We start from the raw sequence: 16316 nt of genomic DNA, 5'->3' as shown, positions 1-16316 counted from the left end.
TTCAAAAAGTTGAAAGCTTTTAAGCTAATTTCTGACGCTTTGGCGATAGTTCCAGCTCCTTTTCAAAGAAGTAGGTTTGATTGAGACATGCACAAATGTTATTTAGCTCTATTTTGAGATGTTGTCAAAAAGAGTAGGTTGATTCTTTTCCTAGAAGTTTCTGTTCAAAAGACCCCCCTCGAAGAACATATTTTTTGACTTCCCAATTTGTGATAAATCAAACTTTTGACACGCATAATTTTCTAAACCATTTTACATGATTTCATTTTTGGGGTAAAGAGTTTTCACAACTTTAGCCTTCTTATATGACAGCTAATGTAGTTGACAATTCTACTTTAGGTAATCATCAATAAAATAAATTATTATACATTTAGGGTATTTTGGGACGAGAAAATATCACTTGAAAACGATCCATTAATGATTTGGCCCTTTTGATTGAAAAGATGTTTTGTGAAAATATTAATATATCCATTCCTCATTATTTCATTTGAATCTGCCATTGTGCAACCAACTCTGGGGGCACCCTAACTAACCAAAATCATGTGATTGACCCTACCTTAAACTTTGATCTTATGACAATTTCAGCAAAACAAGAAAAAACTTATCCGAAAATTGATTTTACCATTTTGCTACTTGATGATAGTCAAAGCTATGAAAATCAATACAGTGTTGAAATCGCGATCTTGTTTTGAAGGCTGGATTGTGTGATATGATCTACATGGCGTGACAGCTTATTTTTCCTGGAAATTCACTGTAGTCATAACATTTCCTTATTTGTCTAAAAATTGACAGAACTATTTGTGTGCAAGTAAATTGAATACTGTACTAAAATTACGTCGCCAACCACAGCTCCCTTTTTAGCCTGAGTTCCCGGGCCTGAGATAAATTAAACACTTTAGGACTTCCAAACTTGAAGTATGACGAATATGAGATACTCCTTTTTAGACAAGTGAAAAAATGATCACCGAAAAGAATGGAGTAGCTTCCAGTTTAGTATACTGAGGAAAATTTATTTAGCTTATAATAATGAAATTAGGGTAAAAAAGTAACAGACCAAATTGATCATTTTACCTTTCTGTATTTCATCCATAAGGGGAGTCTTCAGAAGGCCAACACGGTTTAGCCCGACCGCTCAGTCCGACAATATCTGAAGGTTGCACCAGTTTTCCGAAACAGATATAGGCAATACCTCTAGGTTGATTCCATTTCGTCTGGATTCGGACTGTTTCGTTGTCGGACTATAAAGTGTCGGACTAGAAATTCCTTTTATAGAAAAGAACATTTCAAATGTAAATCGAAACATAAAAATAAAAAAGTTTGTCGAACAACAACATCATTCAAAGGGCGATAAAAAACAAGAGAAAAAAATAGTCCACCTCTTTCTTCATATAAAAACATTCAAGTCGTCGTTACTGTTAAAAAGTGTGTACGACATTTTGCATATCTAAATTCGAAAAGTTGATATATGACAAGCAATTTAGAATATTGTCTATTACTATTTTTTTATCTGATAAAAACAAAGAGTTTCACTATTCTTTGTGGCTTTCTTTCCCGCTTTTTCCTGGACGGCATATTTAACGCGAGCGAAGCGAGACAAAAATCTACTTGCAGATTTAAAAACAAAAAATTAAGTCACGGGGACAGTACACAATCCAAATATGGTTAAAAGATAAGCCACCCAGGGAGGACTAGAGTCAAACTTTGAAGATTTTGTTTGCAGACTTTGAGATTTCTTTTTTTATATTTGATCGTGCTTTTAAGCCACCTTCAACATCCAAAGGACTTTTAGTGCGTTCAGCTACAGCTTAACCGGCCTGCGACGCCGGGTACCGGCTAGTAACCTTGTAACACTGTTGTGTTTTTCTCAACATTTCTGTCCTCGGTTGTAAAACAGGAGGAAAAGTTGAAAAGTTTGAAAACTTGTTCTAAATATAATAGGGTTCTTAACTTTATTTAAAAACTTTGTCGATTTCGTTACTTCATAATAACCTGTCACAAATTGCAAACCTATCGAAATGTTCTAGTCCAATTTGAATACAAAACACTGATTTAACCACTTCACTTCACTTCTCACAGTAGCGCGATGCGGAAAGTACAACCGTCAAAGAAAACAAAAGAAAAGACGAAAAAATCAAAAGATAAGAAAGTGAAGCCTACCAATACAGAGGAGGAACTCACTCTCATGGGAACGTCGTCCGCTCACTCATCGAGCACCGATCCTCAGCAACCTGCACCACCGAAGGATGATGAGGACGTCGAATATTCGTATAAACCCTCTTTGAGTAAAGTTTTCTTCAGATGTTTTGGTATGGCCACCTTTATAGCGCATCTCTACAAACTCGTCCATGATGTTCTTCTGTTACTGTCACCTTACCTTTTGAAGTAGGTATTCTATACTTCCATATTTTATCTTATTGGACCTACCTGGAGGTCCTATAAATTAACCTCTGTCCGTCCGTCCGTTCGTCCGTCTGTTACCAGCTTTTCTCAGGATTGGCTCATTAGTTTTTTCTGATTTTTGGCACAATGATGCAAAATGACAATGCCCAAAATGTGACAGAGCCTGTCATTACTTTTTTCTGATTTTTTGTACAAAGATGGGGTGCAAGATTCTCTAAAGAATGACTGAAGTGGCTTTTCCCGGAAAATTCTTATTCGCCTTAAAAGACGGATTTTCGTAATTTGGGGAAATTCCCTTTAACCAAATAAGAAAATATAGCTTTTCTCAATGTTGACTCACAATTTTTTTCTGATTTTCTGCACAATGATGCAAAATGGCAATGCTCAAAATGTGACGGAGCCAGATTTTTTAGGAAAATTATTTTGGGCAAATTTGGGCCAAAAACAGCTTAAAAGGTTTTTTGAGCCTGAATGGTTTAAGTGATTTTCGTATTTGGGGAAATTCCTTTTTACCATTTTACATTATTCAACACACAAGCTTTATTTTTCCATTCTGAATTTTTGTACAATTATTGTCACTTTTTTCTTATTTTCATCTGATGTTAATCATTAGGTAGGTCCATTCAGCATGTTGCTTGTTTTTTTTTTCATTTTTCGCACAATTATGCAAAATGGTAATGCCTAAAATGTGACGGAGCCCGATTTTCGAAAAAAAATATATTTGGGCAAGTTTGGGCCAAAAGCTGCCTAAAAATAGGGTTTTTTGGACTTTGTGCAAAATCCTGTCATTAGGTTGTTCTGATTTTTTGTACAAAGACTGAGGGCAAGATTCTCTAAAGAATGGCTGAAGTGGTTTTTCCCGGAAAATTCTTATTCGCTTTAAAAAACGGATTTTCGTAATTTGGGGAAATTCCCTTTAACCAAATAAGAAAATATAGCTTTTCTCAATGTTGACTCATAATTTTTTTCTGATTTTTTTGCACAATGATGCAAAATGACAATACCTGAAATGTGACGAAGCCCGATTTTCAAAAAACATTTTTTCCGGCCGAAAATGCCGGAAATATGCCGGAAAAACTGTTTTTTTTGGCATTTTCTCAAGATTTTATCATTGGTTTTTTCTGATTTTTTCCTCAAAGATGCGTATTAACATTGCCCAAAACATGGCCGAGTTCGATTTTTGAGAAAAAATTTTTTCCGGTTGAAAATGCCGGAAATCGCCGTGTTTGCAGATTTTCATTGGATTTTTTCCTTATATTTCTATAGAAAAATGAAAAAAAATCAGTCAAAAAAGGGTTTTATTTTCGCTAAACGCTATATTTTCTGACTGATTTTTTTTCATTTTTCTCCTCGCATTGCTATCTAACTTTCATCATCAGGTAGGTCCATTCAGCATCTAGCTTGTTCTTCTTGATGCAGGCAATGGGAACCTGAGTTATTGCCCGAAAGGTTTGACCTGTTGCCTTATCTTTTGTAAGTCGGTAGCCTACTATTTATAGTTCTATTTCATACGTTGTTTCATCTTTATCCTTCTTAGTTAGGTGATCTGCCGTGATTAGATCTTTTTCCGGGAAGGTGATGAACATGTCTAATGACTAAATGAACCATATACGTTCAGAAAAATAGGTGGGGTGGTCTGTATTTGGATCTTTCGTTTGAAAATGTCCGTTTAACGGCGTGAAGAATTACTTTTTTTTTAATTACTTCGAAATACTTCTTTTAGTTTATTATGGAACCCACGGGATATCATGACCAGAAAATTTATTTTTCTTTTGATTTTTTCATACTATCCTGTGTCTATTTCTACTTGTTCACAGGAGATTGATCAACTTCGTGGAGAATGAGGACGAGAAGGAGTACTGGGGCTACGTTTACGCAACAATACTTTTCCTTCTCATCACAATACAATCTTTCTTCCTACAGCAGTATTTCGCACGTGCGTATACGGAAGCCATGCACGTCAAAACGGCTGTTCTGGGTCTCGTGTACCGTAAAGTAAGTACCATGTAGTGTTTAATTTCCCCTAACACGTTTTGTGACTGCTTAAAGAAACATTGATTTTGTTTGTTCAACGTCAACTAACTAACAAATAGATGTATATCTATGCTTGAAATCACATACGCTTCACGGCCACTGGAGACTGCTTCAAAGATCCATGATGCAAAGTTTAGGGCTTCGGTTTTCTCACCTTACTATGAGAAACATTCGATTAGCTTTTTTTCAATACTTTAAGGGCAGAAATTTTCGCGGGCAGAAAGTTTCGCGAAGTCAAAGAGTCGCTAAATTTAGCGAATTTAAGTTTCGCGAATTATGGTTTTAGCCGAAATTTCACAGATAGAACTTTCGCACATTCATATAAAATTTACCTTTTTTGGTAACAAAAACTCATGAAACACGCAAAAATTTAGCAAACAGTGCAAAACTGAGTAGGAAAAGTTTCTGCCCGCGAAAGTTTCTACCCTTATCAAAGTATTTCAAATTTTGTTTTTTACTTTCTTTTCATAGATGTTTAAACTGAACAGTTTTGGGCGCCGAAACTTCACTGCTGGAGGAATGGTGAACTTGATGTCAGTTGATGCTCAGAAATGTCACGATTTGTTCATCTTCCTTGCAATCACGTGGTCAGGTCCCTTCCAAATCATCGTCTCATTGGTGGCTTTATATTTCTTGATGGGGTGGTCAGTGTTGGCTGGATTCGGGTTGCTTCTTCTCTTGATCCCCTTGAATATGCTCATTACAAACCGCGAAAAAATGTACCATTCCAAGCAAATGAAACTGAAAGATGAGCGCTCTAAACTCATGAATGAGATATTAGCGGGCATTAAAATTATCAAAATGTACGCTTGGGAAGACAGTTTTCTCGCTAAAGTAACAGGCTTCCGTAATAAAGAACTCAAACAATTACGTAACTCTAAACTTCTGTTGGCCAACACAGGCTTCACAATTTCGTGCACTCCCTTCTTAGTTTCCATAGTAACGTTTGCAGCGTATGTGTATTTAGCGGAAGAAGAACTAACAGCTGAAAAAGCGTTCGTCAGTATTGCTCTATTCAACATCATGAGGTTTCCGCTTTTCATCCTACCTATTTTGGTCAGTAATATAGTGGCCTATAAAGTGTCTGTGAAACGGATCACAAAGTTCTTGAAAGGCGAAGAACTAGATGCTGGAGATGTGCAACGACTCTCTAATGATCATCAAGGCCCTGCTGTTGAAGTCATTGAAGGAAGCTTCTCTTGGGACCATGATAAACCGTTGCTAAGGGAGATTGATTTATCGATCCCCAAAGGTAGTTTGGTGGCCATTGTTGGGCAAGTTGGAACGGGAAAGTCGTCTTTATTGTCGGCAATCCTTGGAGAAATTCATAGAGTGGGTGGTAAAGTCAAAACGTCGGGAAAGATTGCGTACGTGGCTCAACAATCTTGGATTCAAAACAAAACTGTCCGTGAAAATATTTTGTTCAATAAGAAATTCAAACAAGAGAAATATTCAAATATCATTGACGCATGCGCTTTGAAATCTGATCTTGAGTTGTTGCAAATGGGTGATCTGACGGAGATCGGTGAGAAAGGGATCAACTTGAGTGGCGGACAGAAACAGCGAGTGGCATTAGCACGTGCAATCTATAACAATGCAGACATCTATCTGATGGACGATCCTCTGTCGGCAGTTGATTCACATGTCGGGAAACATATCTTTGAAAGTGTCATCGGACCCAAAGGAATTCTCAAAAATAAGGTTTTTATCTTAATCATTTCAATTTGAGATCTTCTTGAAGGCCGTTTATGTTTACGCATGTGTCATTCTTTCTTAGTAGAGTTTAATCTTGAATCATTATCGCAAGGATACCTGGTCTTGGAGTTTGCGTAAGGAGTTGTGCACGAGTTGGATCCTACAATAAGATATGGTGGAAATTGGAAAAGTCTCCTTTTGTCAAATTATCAGTAGAAAAAGAAGTTATTAGAGTTTTCACTTGCATTGTTTTTTATTTGTAAAACTTAAGTGAATACACAGGCCGTGGTCTAGTTCCCACCATACGTTGTATCGTACTTTAGACTCGTGTTTTGGTGACGCACAATTTGTCGTTCCTCCCCAAAGTCGATCGCATCATCGTCCTCAAAGATCATTCCATTTCTGAGGTAAGAAACAATTTGCTTTTTGACGTATTTATATAATGACAGAACTTTGAGTTTTTGTATGTTCCAGTAAGGAGCATGTAGTACACTTTTTGCTTTTTTGTCCGATGGTATCAATCAATTTTGTCGGTTTCGACTTTTCAAAAATTGTAGATTTTACGCACTTTGTTTCTCTACATTTGTCTAGAACGTTTATCATCTGCGGAATAAGTGGAGGTTCTCAGAAATAGTTGCTTACTATTAGTACTCGGGTGAGTTAAGGCAAGTTCCAAACATATTTTGCGTGACGCGCACCGCTTCCCATTGTTCCTTAACTTTCGTATATAGTTCAAAAGAAGCGTATTAAGGAGAGGATTTCGGAAAGTGCTGGGCCAAAAATTTAAATTAAGCCAATCTCAAGATATCGACCAAAAACTGATTTTTACGTTAGGAAATACGTCGAAAAAACACGTCAAAAAGACAAATTAAATGACGTCATATTTAAAAACAGCGATAACTTCGATTACATTACTACAATAAACACCAAATTTTGACTGGAGACGTTGATTGTTAATTCTGAAATATTGCATGAAAAAAATTTTAAAAATTTTGATGACGTCATCATTATTTGACGTATTTTAATTTTTACCGACAGTAAATGACGTAATCAATAAAATTTTGAAAATTTCTCAACAAATATTTTAGAATCGTTAATCTACGTCTCTGGTCAAAATTTGGTGTTAATTGTAGTAATGTAATCGAAGTTATCGCTGTTTTTAAATATGATGTCATTTAACTTGTCTTTTTGACGTGTTTTTTGACGTATTTCCTAACGTAAAAATCAGTTTTTGGCCGATATCTTGAGATTGGCTTGATTTAATTTTTCGGCCCAGCACTTTCCGAAATCCTCTCCTTAATACGCTTCTTTTGAGCTATATACGAAAGTTAAGGAACAATGGGAAGCGGTGCGCGTCACGCAAAATATGTTTGGAACTTGCCTTAACTCACCTGAGTACATAGTAGATTTATCTTTATAAATGTTCGATGCTCAAATAGGTTATGCTCACTGACCTTTATATACCCTGGACCAAAGTTATCAATCTCGGTCAAGCAAAATCTTTGATCGGGGTTTTTGAAAAGTGGTACCCTAATGGTAGGGACCGCGAAAGACGGGGGTAAATCGTGTGGATTTTTTCAAAAACCTTCAAAAATCGTTCAAATAAAAGTGTTATTTTCATAAGATAAAAAATTTCATATCTCAAGAACGGCTTGACCAATTTTGATGAATGACCCCTCATTTTTTTTCTTTTTTGAAGCTCTTTCATGCTCTCAATGTGTAAAAAAGAATTTGAAAAAATCATTGCGGTCCCTACTAATGGCGACACTACTCAATAGCGGTATAAATGCATCGAGAGCGCTAGATCTACTTTCCCTCGAAAACTTTTGATGATGTAGCGCCGTTAGACGTTAATTTTTAACACTACAATGGCTTCTTTACGGGTACCAATTAAAAAAAAACTTCGATCAAAGGTGGCGGATATAGCTTGGTCCAGGGATATGTTAAGGTCAGAGGTTATGCTGATTCTCTACCCTTTCCATGTTTATGTTTATGGCGCCCCCTTTTTGCAGCTTTCGTTTCTCTTCGACTTCAGTCCGGTAGTTACAAAGACTTATTGGACGAAGGGAATGATTTTGCGGAATTCTTGAAAACGTACCACCAACAACAAGAAGAAGACGAAGGAGGAGATCAAAAAAAAGGTTTGAAACTTTCTCGTCTACATCAACTTCTACTGTGATAATTCCCACAAGGATTTGCAAAATCATACGTTTTTTGATCAACCAGTGTAAGCAATGGAGTAACTGTAGAAAACTTCTGCAGAACTGCTTGTTTATTTTTAAGATCTTGATTACATTTCATTTTATTTTGCTTTCAGATCTGAAAAGAGAAAATTCAAACGAGCCAACAATATTTCTAAACAAAGGTAAAGTATTATTCACATAGAAAATTTAACATTTAAGAAGTGAAAATACCGAGTGGTCCTAAATCAAACCATTCTTTTTCCCATAGAATCGGATAATCTTGCATTGCCAGACGTGAAGTTCAGCAAATCTCCCAAGAAGAAAAAACCGACAAATGGCGAAGACGATTTGTATTTCAATGACAAACGACTTGTTTCTGCAAGCAGTTATTCTATGTATGTATGTATGTTGCCGGAAAAAACAAATCCCTGCTTCTTCAATGAAATCATGCATGAATAATCCAACATATTCGAAAGAAAAATACCCACATTTCATAATTTCCCAGTTTTCTGGAATTCGATTTTTTAGTTCTGGTCCTGAAAATACTAACCTGGGAAAAGTAATAGTTTGTATTGTCATAGCTCTAACCTTCTCCCTTAGCTCTTTATTATTTCCTCTCCAACAGTCGCCCTCAGGTTTCCGTTTAACGTCTTCTCCATATTCTTCCCTCTCCGGCAGACCCTTATCAGCAATTTTTGAAAATGGCTTTTACCAAACATCTGAGAAAAGTGGGCAAATATTTTTTACTAAGTAGATTTCTTTTGAACTAATATAAAAACTCTGTACACTGTACACTGTATACAATTAAACGCGATTTCACTCAATAGTTATGACGAACTGGATGGTGGTACAACGAATGAAGAGACCGAGATTGAGCAACTTCTTCAAGAACACCATGAGATCGAGGAAAACCAAGAACATGAAAACAATGCTGGAACAATCATACACGAAGAAAAATCCGAAACGGGAACTGTAAGTTCATTAACTAACACTTTTTTTCCTGCAACATTCTCCGATAATTTGGAATTATGCCGTTCCAGTTTTGGTGAAAATTCTTCTCTGTAGGTGACTTTATTGGACAAACTTCTCCCCGTGGACAACAGAAATTTCAAAACCAGCAATTAAAACTGTTTTCTGTGACAAGTAACCAACGATTTTAATTTATTGACAATATATTTCGATATTATTTAATATAATTTTCAAGTCTAAAAATAAAAGCAAAGTTAAAAATAGGATAAAATATCATACACATCAGAAAAATCTACACATAGTAGTTAAAAAGTACTCTCACAACTCTCTGTAAAAAACGTAATGTCTAAAAAATTGGAAAAAACATTTTTAATTCAAGATCAGAGTTAAACAATGAAACTATCTAGGGACAGATAAATATCAAATCTTTATCACTAATTGGTGACTTTTGAATTCATCTTTTGTGTTGAGTTCAGGTTTAATTTCATCAATCCACAACGCTTCCAAGACCATGAAATGTGATAATGAAATACAAGACTGACCAATTATTGTGACGTCAAACTGTTTTCTCCTCTGTTTTCCTAATGCAGGATCAAAAAGAATTTTTGAGATATTTTAAATATAAAAAATGTGGGAGCCCCTTTTCTGGCCCTCTATTAGACTCATATAAAGTATGACAAAAAAATCCCCAATTTGACCTGGAAACCTTAAAAATCATTCAATTTTGCTGCAATTTGGTACAAGTCCTCCTTGAATAACAATAATAACATTTTGTCAGTATTATTTAAAAATTTTCATTATCGGACGTTTTAGGGCGTGGCCAAACCCCAAAAAGGGCAAAAAGGATTGGGTAGCTCTAGAAAACTTTGGAATGATATTTTTGCCCTAAAGTTTTGCGTAAAAAAGGGGGAAATATAGACGGGCTAGGTCTCATTCATAAATCGTGTAATTCAATTGAAATTCCCTCTAGAAATTGGTATTCTTGATCCAAGAACAGTTTTGAAGCCTTTCAGAGTCGAAATTCATGTAAAAGTTTCAATTTTCCGCTTTCAAATCCCTTTTTACGTCTTCTGAACTTCACTGAGGTAGTGCTAAATTAAGGAAAGTGTTTTTATCACATAGAGCAAATTGTCGGCAGTTCTACGAGAATTTACATTATTTCAGATATAAAAGAAGTGCTTACAATTCACAAACATAAATTTTGATGGATTTTCTGTTGTTCAAGATCATAGAAATAAAAGGTTGTCAAGTTTTCATATATTTAGGACGAGAAGTCACTCCCTCTAGTTAGGAAAAATAAAATTTTTAAGATCTCACAATTTACACTGACAAATCTTCACCTGAAGAGGTGATGTGTCAAATTTAAGCAGTAAAGAATGTTTTCTCGCCTTTATAGCCTTCCTCTTTTTTGCCTGCGTAAAACCTTTGGGCTACGCCCAAAATGTCCAAAATTATATTTCTCGAATAAATGTTTTGATATACTTTATTTCTGTCCCTGAGAAGTGAATGTGCCAAATTTGAGCGGAATTCAATCACTGTGTGTCTCATTTCCAACATAATTTGGGTAGTTGGGTAGATGGAAAAAGATTGATTTGAGGGCACAAACCTTAGTCTACAAATAGGCTTCCCACATTTTTTTTCTTCATTTTTGTTCAAAAATTCTATTTGATCCTGTCTAAACTTATAATTTAGACCTCAAAAAAATTTAGTTTGACATTTTTTGAAAAATCACCCTGTATAGCCCACTCCTACTACTAAATCAATTCTCCATCTTCTTCTTCAGGTGAATCGATCGGTCTTCTTACATTACTTCAAGTCGCTCGGTATCTTCACCACCATCTTCATCTTCTTGGCTGGGTTTGGAAACGAGGCTGCACTCATCGGATCGAGAATCTGGCTCGCTCATTGGAGCTCCTCAACTGCTAATATGACTGACTCAAAACGGGACTACTTTATCGGAATTTATGGTGGAATCGGGTTATCACAAGCTATATCAAGCTTAGCATTATCCTACGGTGTGGCCGTTGGGAGCATCCACGCTTCACGCATCCTTCATACAAAGCTACTTGTCCGTATACTGCACTGTCCGATGTCTTTCTTCGAGACCACACCTATCGGGCGGGTTGTCAACCGGTTCGTTAAAGACATCAATTCTGTGGACGAGCAGATTCCCAAGAGCTTCAAATCCTTCATCACAACTTTCATGTCATTGTTGGGAACGGTTTTCATCATCTCATATTCGACACCTATCTTCTTGGCTGTTCTCCTTCCTATCGCCATTCTTTACTTCATGACGCAGGTATAAGGGTGAAAGTTTGACGAGCTCTTGCGCAAATACTGTTTTACTTCCTAGACTGCAATAATTATCAATACTGCCTTAATACACGAGTATCGGGCTTTTCCAGAAATAAAATTACCCCCCACTGCGGAGGATATTGATTTTTCGAAGTATCAACCCCCCTGGATATCCACTCTTAAAAATATGCTCAACCCCCTGGATATCCGCTCCCTTGTAGATATTTAACCCCCCTGGATATCCACTTTTGAACAAAAATCGTTAACCCCTGGATATCCGATATCCTCAACAGGGGGGGGGGGTCACCGACTATTTCTGGAAAAGTCCATTTTACGTCCTTGAAAAAACAAAGGAATTATTTTTACTGTTTCCAAGGAGACCACTGCTGGTTTTAATTAAAAGAGCTTCAATCGATAAGAAACTGTTTTAGTTCGTGTTGATTCTGTCTATTTATTTTCGTGTAGTAAGGTACCTAAACCTTGTCTAATCATTTCCGAACGGTCAATAACGTCACTAGCGCTTAGTTATTAATTTTATATAGACTGGTCATATGCTTTTTAAGAAGGTCTCTATCTGTTATATAACTTGTAAAGTTTGTATCCATTCCCTGCGACCAGTCAGATAAAAACAATTCCAGTCCCTTTCCAGAACACTGCTTTCAATTTTGAACTACTTTCTTTTAAGCGTTTTTACGTTCCATCCTCGCGACAATTGAAACGGATACTGTCTGTGCGCAGGTCACCTATCTTCAATCATTATTTTGAATCGATCAATGGGGCGAGTACGATTCGCGCTTTCCGCAAAGTGGACGAATTTGCCAATGAGAACGAATCGAAAATCGATCAACTGCAAGCAGCACATTACCCTACCTTCCACTGTGATCGGTAGGTAGGGATTTTTTTTTCAATTAACTTTATTACGTAACCTTTAAGGATTCTCTTCTTTTGTACTCGGTCTTAAAACCCTTTCACGGTCAAGAGCCTTGCACTTTTTGGAGAAAAAGAAATTCACCGGTCAAGGGGCGTGGGCGCCCGAAAGACCAACACGAAATTTCTTGTTCTTTCGAATGATAGCCACGAGAATTCCGGAAATCTCTTACGTCCGGAGGTATAGTCCGCTGAAGTTAGGTCCTGGAGGCACCCGTGTGTCTGAGACTAAAAAAGGGTTAAAGGCTATAATTCGCGGTCTTAATAAGACCGACTAATTTCTATTGTGTTGTGAAATTTTTTATACAGCGAGCTTTACGTTATTTTTATCAGGGGATTTCTCCTACCATACTGGCGTTCTTTTGCTAATAGATTGCTAGGAACGTCTTAAAGTCCATTTGCTTTAAGCGTGCACTCTTCTTTGCTACCATGTGGAAACCGTGCCAGTGTAAGTAAACTGATTCTCTCGAGAGCGGTTTCTACATGATAGCAAAACAGAAAAACGAATGGGCTATAGGTTCAATGATTTTGGCAAAAAATCTATTCTTTTTCAGGTGGTTAGCGATTCGTTTGGAAGCGTGCGGAAATTTGATCACATTTTTCGCAGCGTTGTTTTGCATCGTTCAGAGGGAGAATCTTTCACCAGGGATCGCTGGTCTCTCCATCTCTTACTCATTATCGGTAAGTGGTTGGTTCTCTTTGGTTAAGCTTCTTTTAAAACATTATTCGAGTTTTAAGAAATTTTAGAACAGCCTTCAGCTTGATTTTCAAAATCAATAAAGAAATGGAAATCGAACTTTTTACTTAAAAAATAAGCATAAGCTTTTCAAAAAATGATTTAAATTTAAAGTTAAAATGCTGTAGCCTTCAGCTTATATAACATCATCAATAGTTAGGACAGCTAGAAAACTCCCTCCTTACATCGCTTCCGTAGAAATAAATTAATGGGTAAAAAACAAGACAGAAGAAAAGCAGTAAGGATAGTAGACAGCTATTGGACTTGTTATTTAAAGCCGGTGTCTTTCTAAAGATTTATAAACACGGATTCAGGGAGGAAAATATTTTAGGAAATATCTTGAACTTGATATAAAAGGATACTCACTTCTCTCTTTCTCTATTCAGATCACACAATCATTGAACTGGTTGGTTCGGATGGCCAGTGAACTGGAAACGAATATCATCTCCGTTGAAAGAATCAATGATTACATTGCCAACGCAGTGGAGGTGAAGTCCCATTGGGAAATTCGAAAAAGCCCATCCGCGAAAATAAATTCCCGTTAAAAATTGCTGCTCTATTCTAAAACAGTTGACTATTTCTCCTTCTGATTCTTCGATTTGAAAGAAAGTTTTTGTAATTTTCATGGGAAAAAAATATTTCAAGGTTTTGGTACTTTAAAAAAAATTTCATTTCAGCACCTATCTGCGAAATAAAATTCTCGTGAAAAATCAAGGAACTCCTCATTCCCGCCAAACCCGTTAAAGTATCTCATTACTACTACCTCAAGACTTTTAAGATATTTTATGGCGTTAGTCCGGACATGTAGCCCTCTTGGTGTATTTTTATGTTATGAATCGTATCCCATTTTACGAAGGGTTTGTGTTTTGGAGGTATTTCTCCCCTCGCAGAGAATTGTATAGATGCATTTCATTCGCTATTAATATCAACAGGCCCCGTCAATCGTTGAAGATAATCGTCCACCGGAAGATTGGCCGCATAATGGTAGCATCAAGTTTGATAACTACTCGGTGCGTTACCGACACGGCTTGGACCTAGTGTTGAAAGATATTTCATTCGACGTCAATGGCTCTGAAAAGGTTAGTGTTGAAAGATCTTTCATTCGACGTCAATGGTTCTGAAAAGGTTAGTGTTGAAAGATCTTTCATTCGACGTCAATGGTTCTGAAAAGGTTAGTGTTGAAAGATCTTTCATTCGACGTCAATGGCTCTGAAAAGGTTAGTGTTGAAAGATCTTTCATTCGACGTCAATGGTTCTGAAAAGGTTAGTGTTGAAAGATCTTTCATTCGACGTCAATGGTTCTGAAAAGGTTAGTGTTGAAAGATATTTCATTCGACGTCAATGGCTCTGAAAAGGTTAGATTCTCATTCATGACACTGTTCGGGTTTTCTCTTTCGACTTCTTAATCGCGTAGGTGAATTTTCTACCAGTTTTCAGTCCATTCTTTAGCCAGGCACCTGATTTTGTTGTCTTGTGGTATTGGTACTCTGCTTTATTTGTAAAAGAAAGAAGATGTTTTAAGGTCAATGGTAAGTGGTAATAGGTCGAACTCAACTCAACTTCACCATCAAAAGCTCTTACGCAAAAAAAATTAAGATTTTAACATTTTAGATATTTAAACTGCAAGACCGCTTGGGAAAAATCGTCCAGCCTCAAAACCATCCAAAGATTTGTTTCCGTGGGTCAGCCGGTAAATGACGATTACCATTCTCCCCACTCATTACTAGACTCTTCATTTACAATAAAAAAGACGAATAAATAAAATCTTTTTTGTAAATAAGATTGGTATTGTTGGACGAACAGGAGCTGGAAAATCTTCCGTCACTTTAGCCTTGTTCCGCATCATCGAGTCATGCTGTGGAAAAATCTCCATCGACGGAAAAGACATTTCACAGATTGGATTGAAAGATTTGAGATCCAAAATCAGCATCATCCCGCAGGTAAGATGTCTGGTTGTTCGTTGTCTTTATTTTTGTTTCTTTTATTTTTAACAAACATTTTATCCACCTCACTGACTTTTATATGTCCCGGATCAAAGTTTCTCAATCCTGGCCAAGCAAAATCTTTGATGCCCTAATAGGAGCTCTACTCAATAGCGGTGTAAATGAATCGAGAGAAATTAATACTTTTGATGATATAGCGCAATTAAACGTTAATTGGCCTAGCGCGCAGCGCAATGGGCCTTTAAACACAACTGGTCGAATTTTGTCGGGGCCTATGCGCGCAATTATCAATCGACGATTCCAGGCTAAAATCGAACTACCTGACTTTCTATTGTGCGCATGCGTAAGAAAAAACCACATATAATTAATACCTCCAACTTATATGGTCAAATCTTTTTCTTAATTAGTAGAAAAAAAATCTAATCTTCAACTTCATTGCTCGCCCATTGAAAAAAATCGCTCCTATTGTATGGCGATTCTGCAGCGGAAAAATATGCTGACAATGCCAACACTGCTGGGTCTTTACGCCGCATAGGCTGTCTTGTTTTAACATTGCAATTGCTCCTTTGCGGGTATGTACGGTACCAGTTGTAACCACTTTAAAAAAACTCTGAACAAAGATTGCGGATATACCTTTCTCCAGGGATATATGAAGGTCAGTCACCCGGCTCCGCTCTTAGGAAGGGCCGGGAAATAATTCCAGTCTTGATGAGGTTTGTACGACTTTTTACGCAATGCAATTGGCTTTTTGTTTGCATGGCGACTTGGCCTACACTGTCATCATTCGTTTTTCTTTTCTTGTCCTTGACGGCAGAAATTCACACAATTTTCATCATTTTCACTTGTTTTTCACTTTTTACTTTCACTTTTTGGCTCTTTTTTCACTGATTTTTCAACCGAAACTGAATAATAGGGTTAAAAATAATTATCTGCGATAATAACAAGTTCAGCTCGAAATTTACTGAAAATATTGCCCTAGGTCAAGGCAATAACCACGCAAGCTGACAAGTTTGAAAAACCTCTATAATTTCGATAGAATTTCAATACGGACAATAATGAGAAGTATTTACTGTAAACAATTTTTAAATACTCGCCAAGGACCAACCTTGTGCCCAATCTTTTTTGTGCGTTTCA

At 36.7% G+C, this 16316-nt stretch overlaps 1 protein-coding gene across 3 annotated transcripts in view; it reads left to right on the top strand.

Moving 5' to 3' along the window:
• Positions 1-16316, top strand: part of LOC136816466 (multidrug resistance-associated protein 1-like) — a 40359-nt gene that overhangs the window by 9327 nt on the left and 14716 nt on the right. For all 3 annotated transcript variants that reach the window (XM_067072815.1, XM_067072807.1, XM_067072798.1), the window contains exons 5-18: positions 2077-2382; positions 4218-4395; positions 4906-6135; positions 6453-6536; positions 8165-8270; positions 8447-8494; positions 8581-8707; positions 9140-9284; positions 11065-11580; positions 12262-12461; positions 13058-13184; positions 13626-13727; positions 14172-14318; positions 15021-15179. In XM_067072815.1, the coding sequence (XP_066928916.1) occupies positions 2077-2382; positions 4218-4395; positions 4906-6135; positions 6453-6536; positions 8165-8270; positions 8447-8494; positions 8581-8707; positions 9140-9284; positions 11065-11580; positions 12262-12461; positions 13058-13184; positions 13626-13727; positions 14172-14318; positions 15021-15179 (3475 nt within the window). The remainder of the gene's footprint in view (positions 1-2076; positions 2383-4217; positions 4396-4905; positions 6136-6452; positions 6537-8164; positions 8271-8446; positions 8495-8580; positions 8708-9139; positions 9285-11064; positions 11581-12261; positions 12462-13057; positions 13185-13625; positions 13728-14171; positions 14319-15020; positions 15180-16316) is intronic.

The sequence above is a fragment of the Clytia hemisphaerica genome, unplaced genomic scaffold, assembly GCF_902728285.1.
Source record: "Clytia hemisphaerica strain Z4C2 unplaced genomic scaffold, Clytia hemisphaerica genome assembly, whole genome shotgun sequence".
Taxonomy (NCBI): Eukaryota; Metazoa; Cnidaria; class Hydrozoa; order Leptothecata; family Clytiidae; genus Clytia; species Clytia hemisphaerica.
Note: the sequence above shows the minus strand (reverse complement) of the source record. Positions and strands in the feature narration are given on the sequence as shown.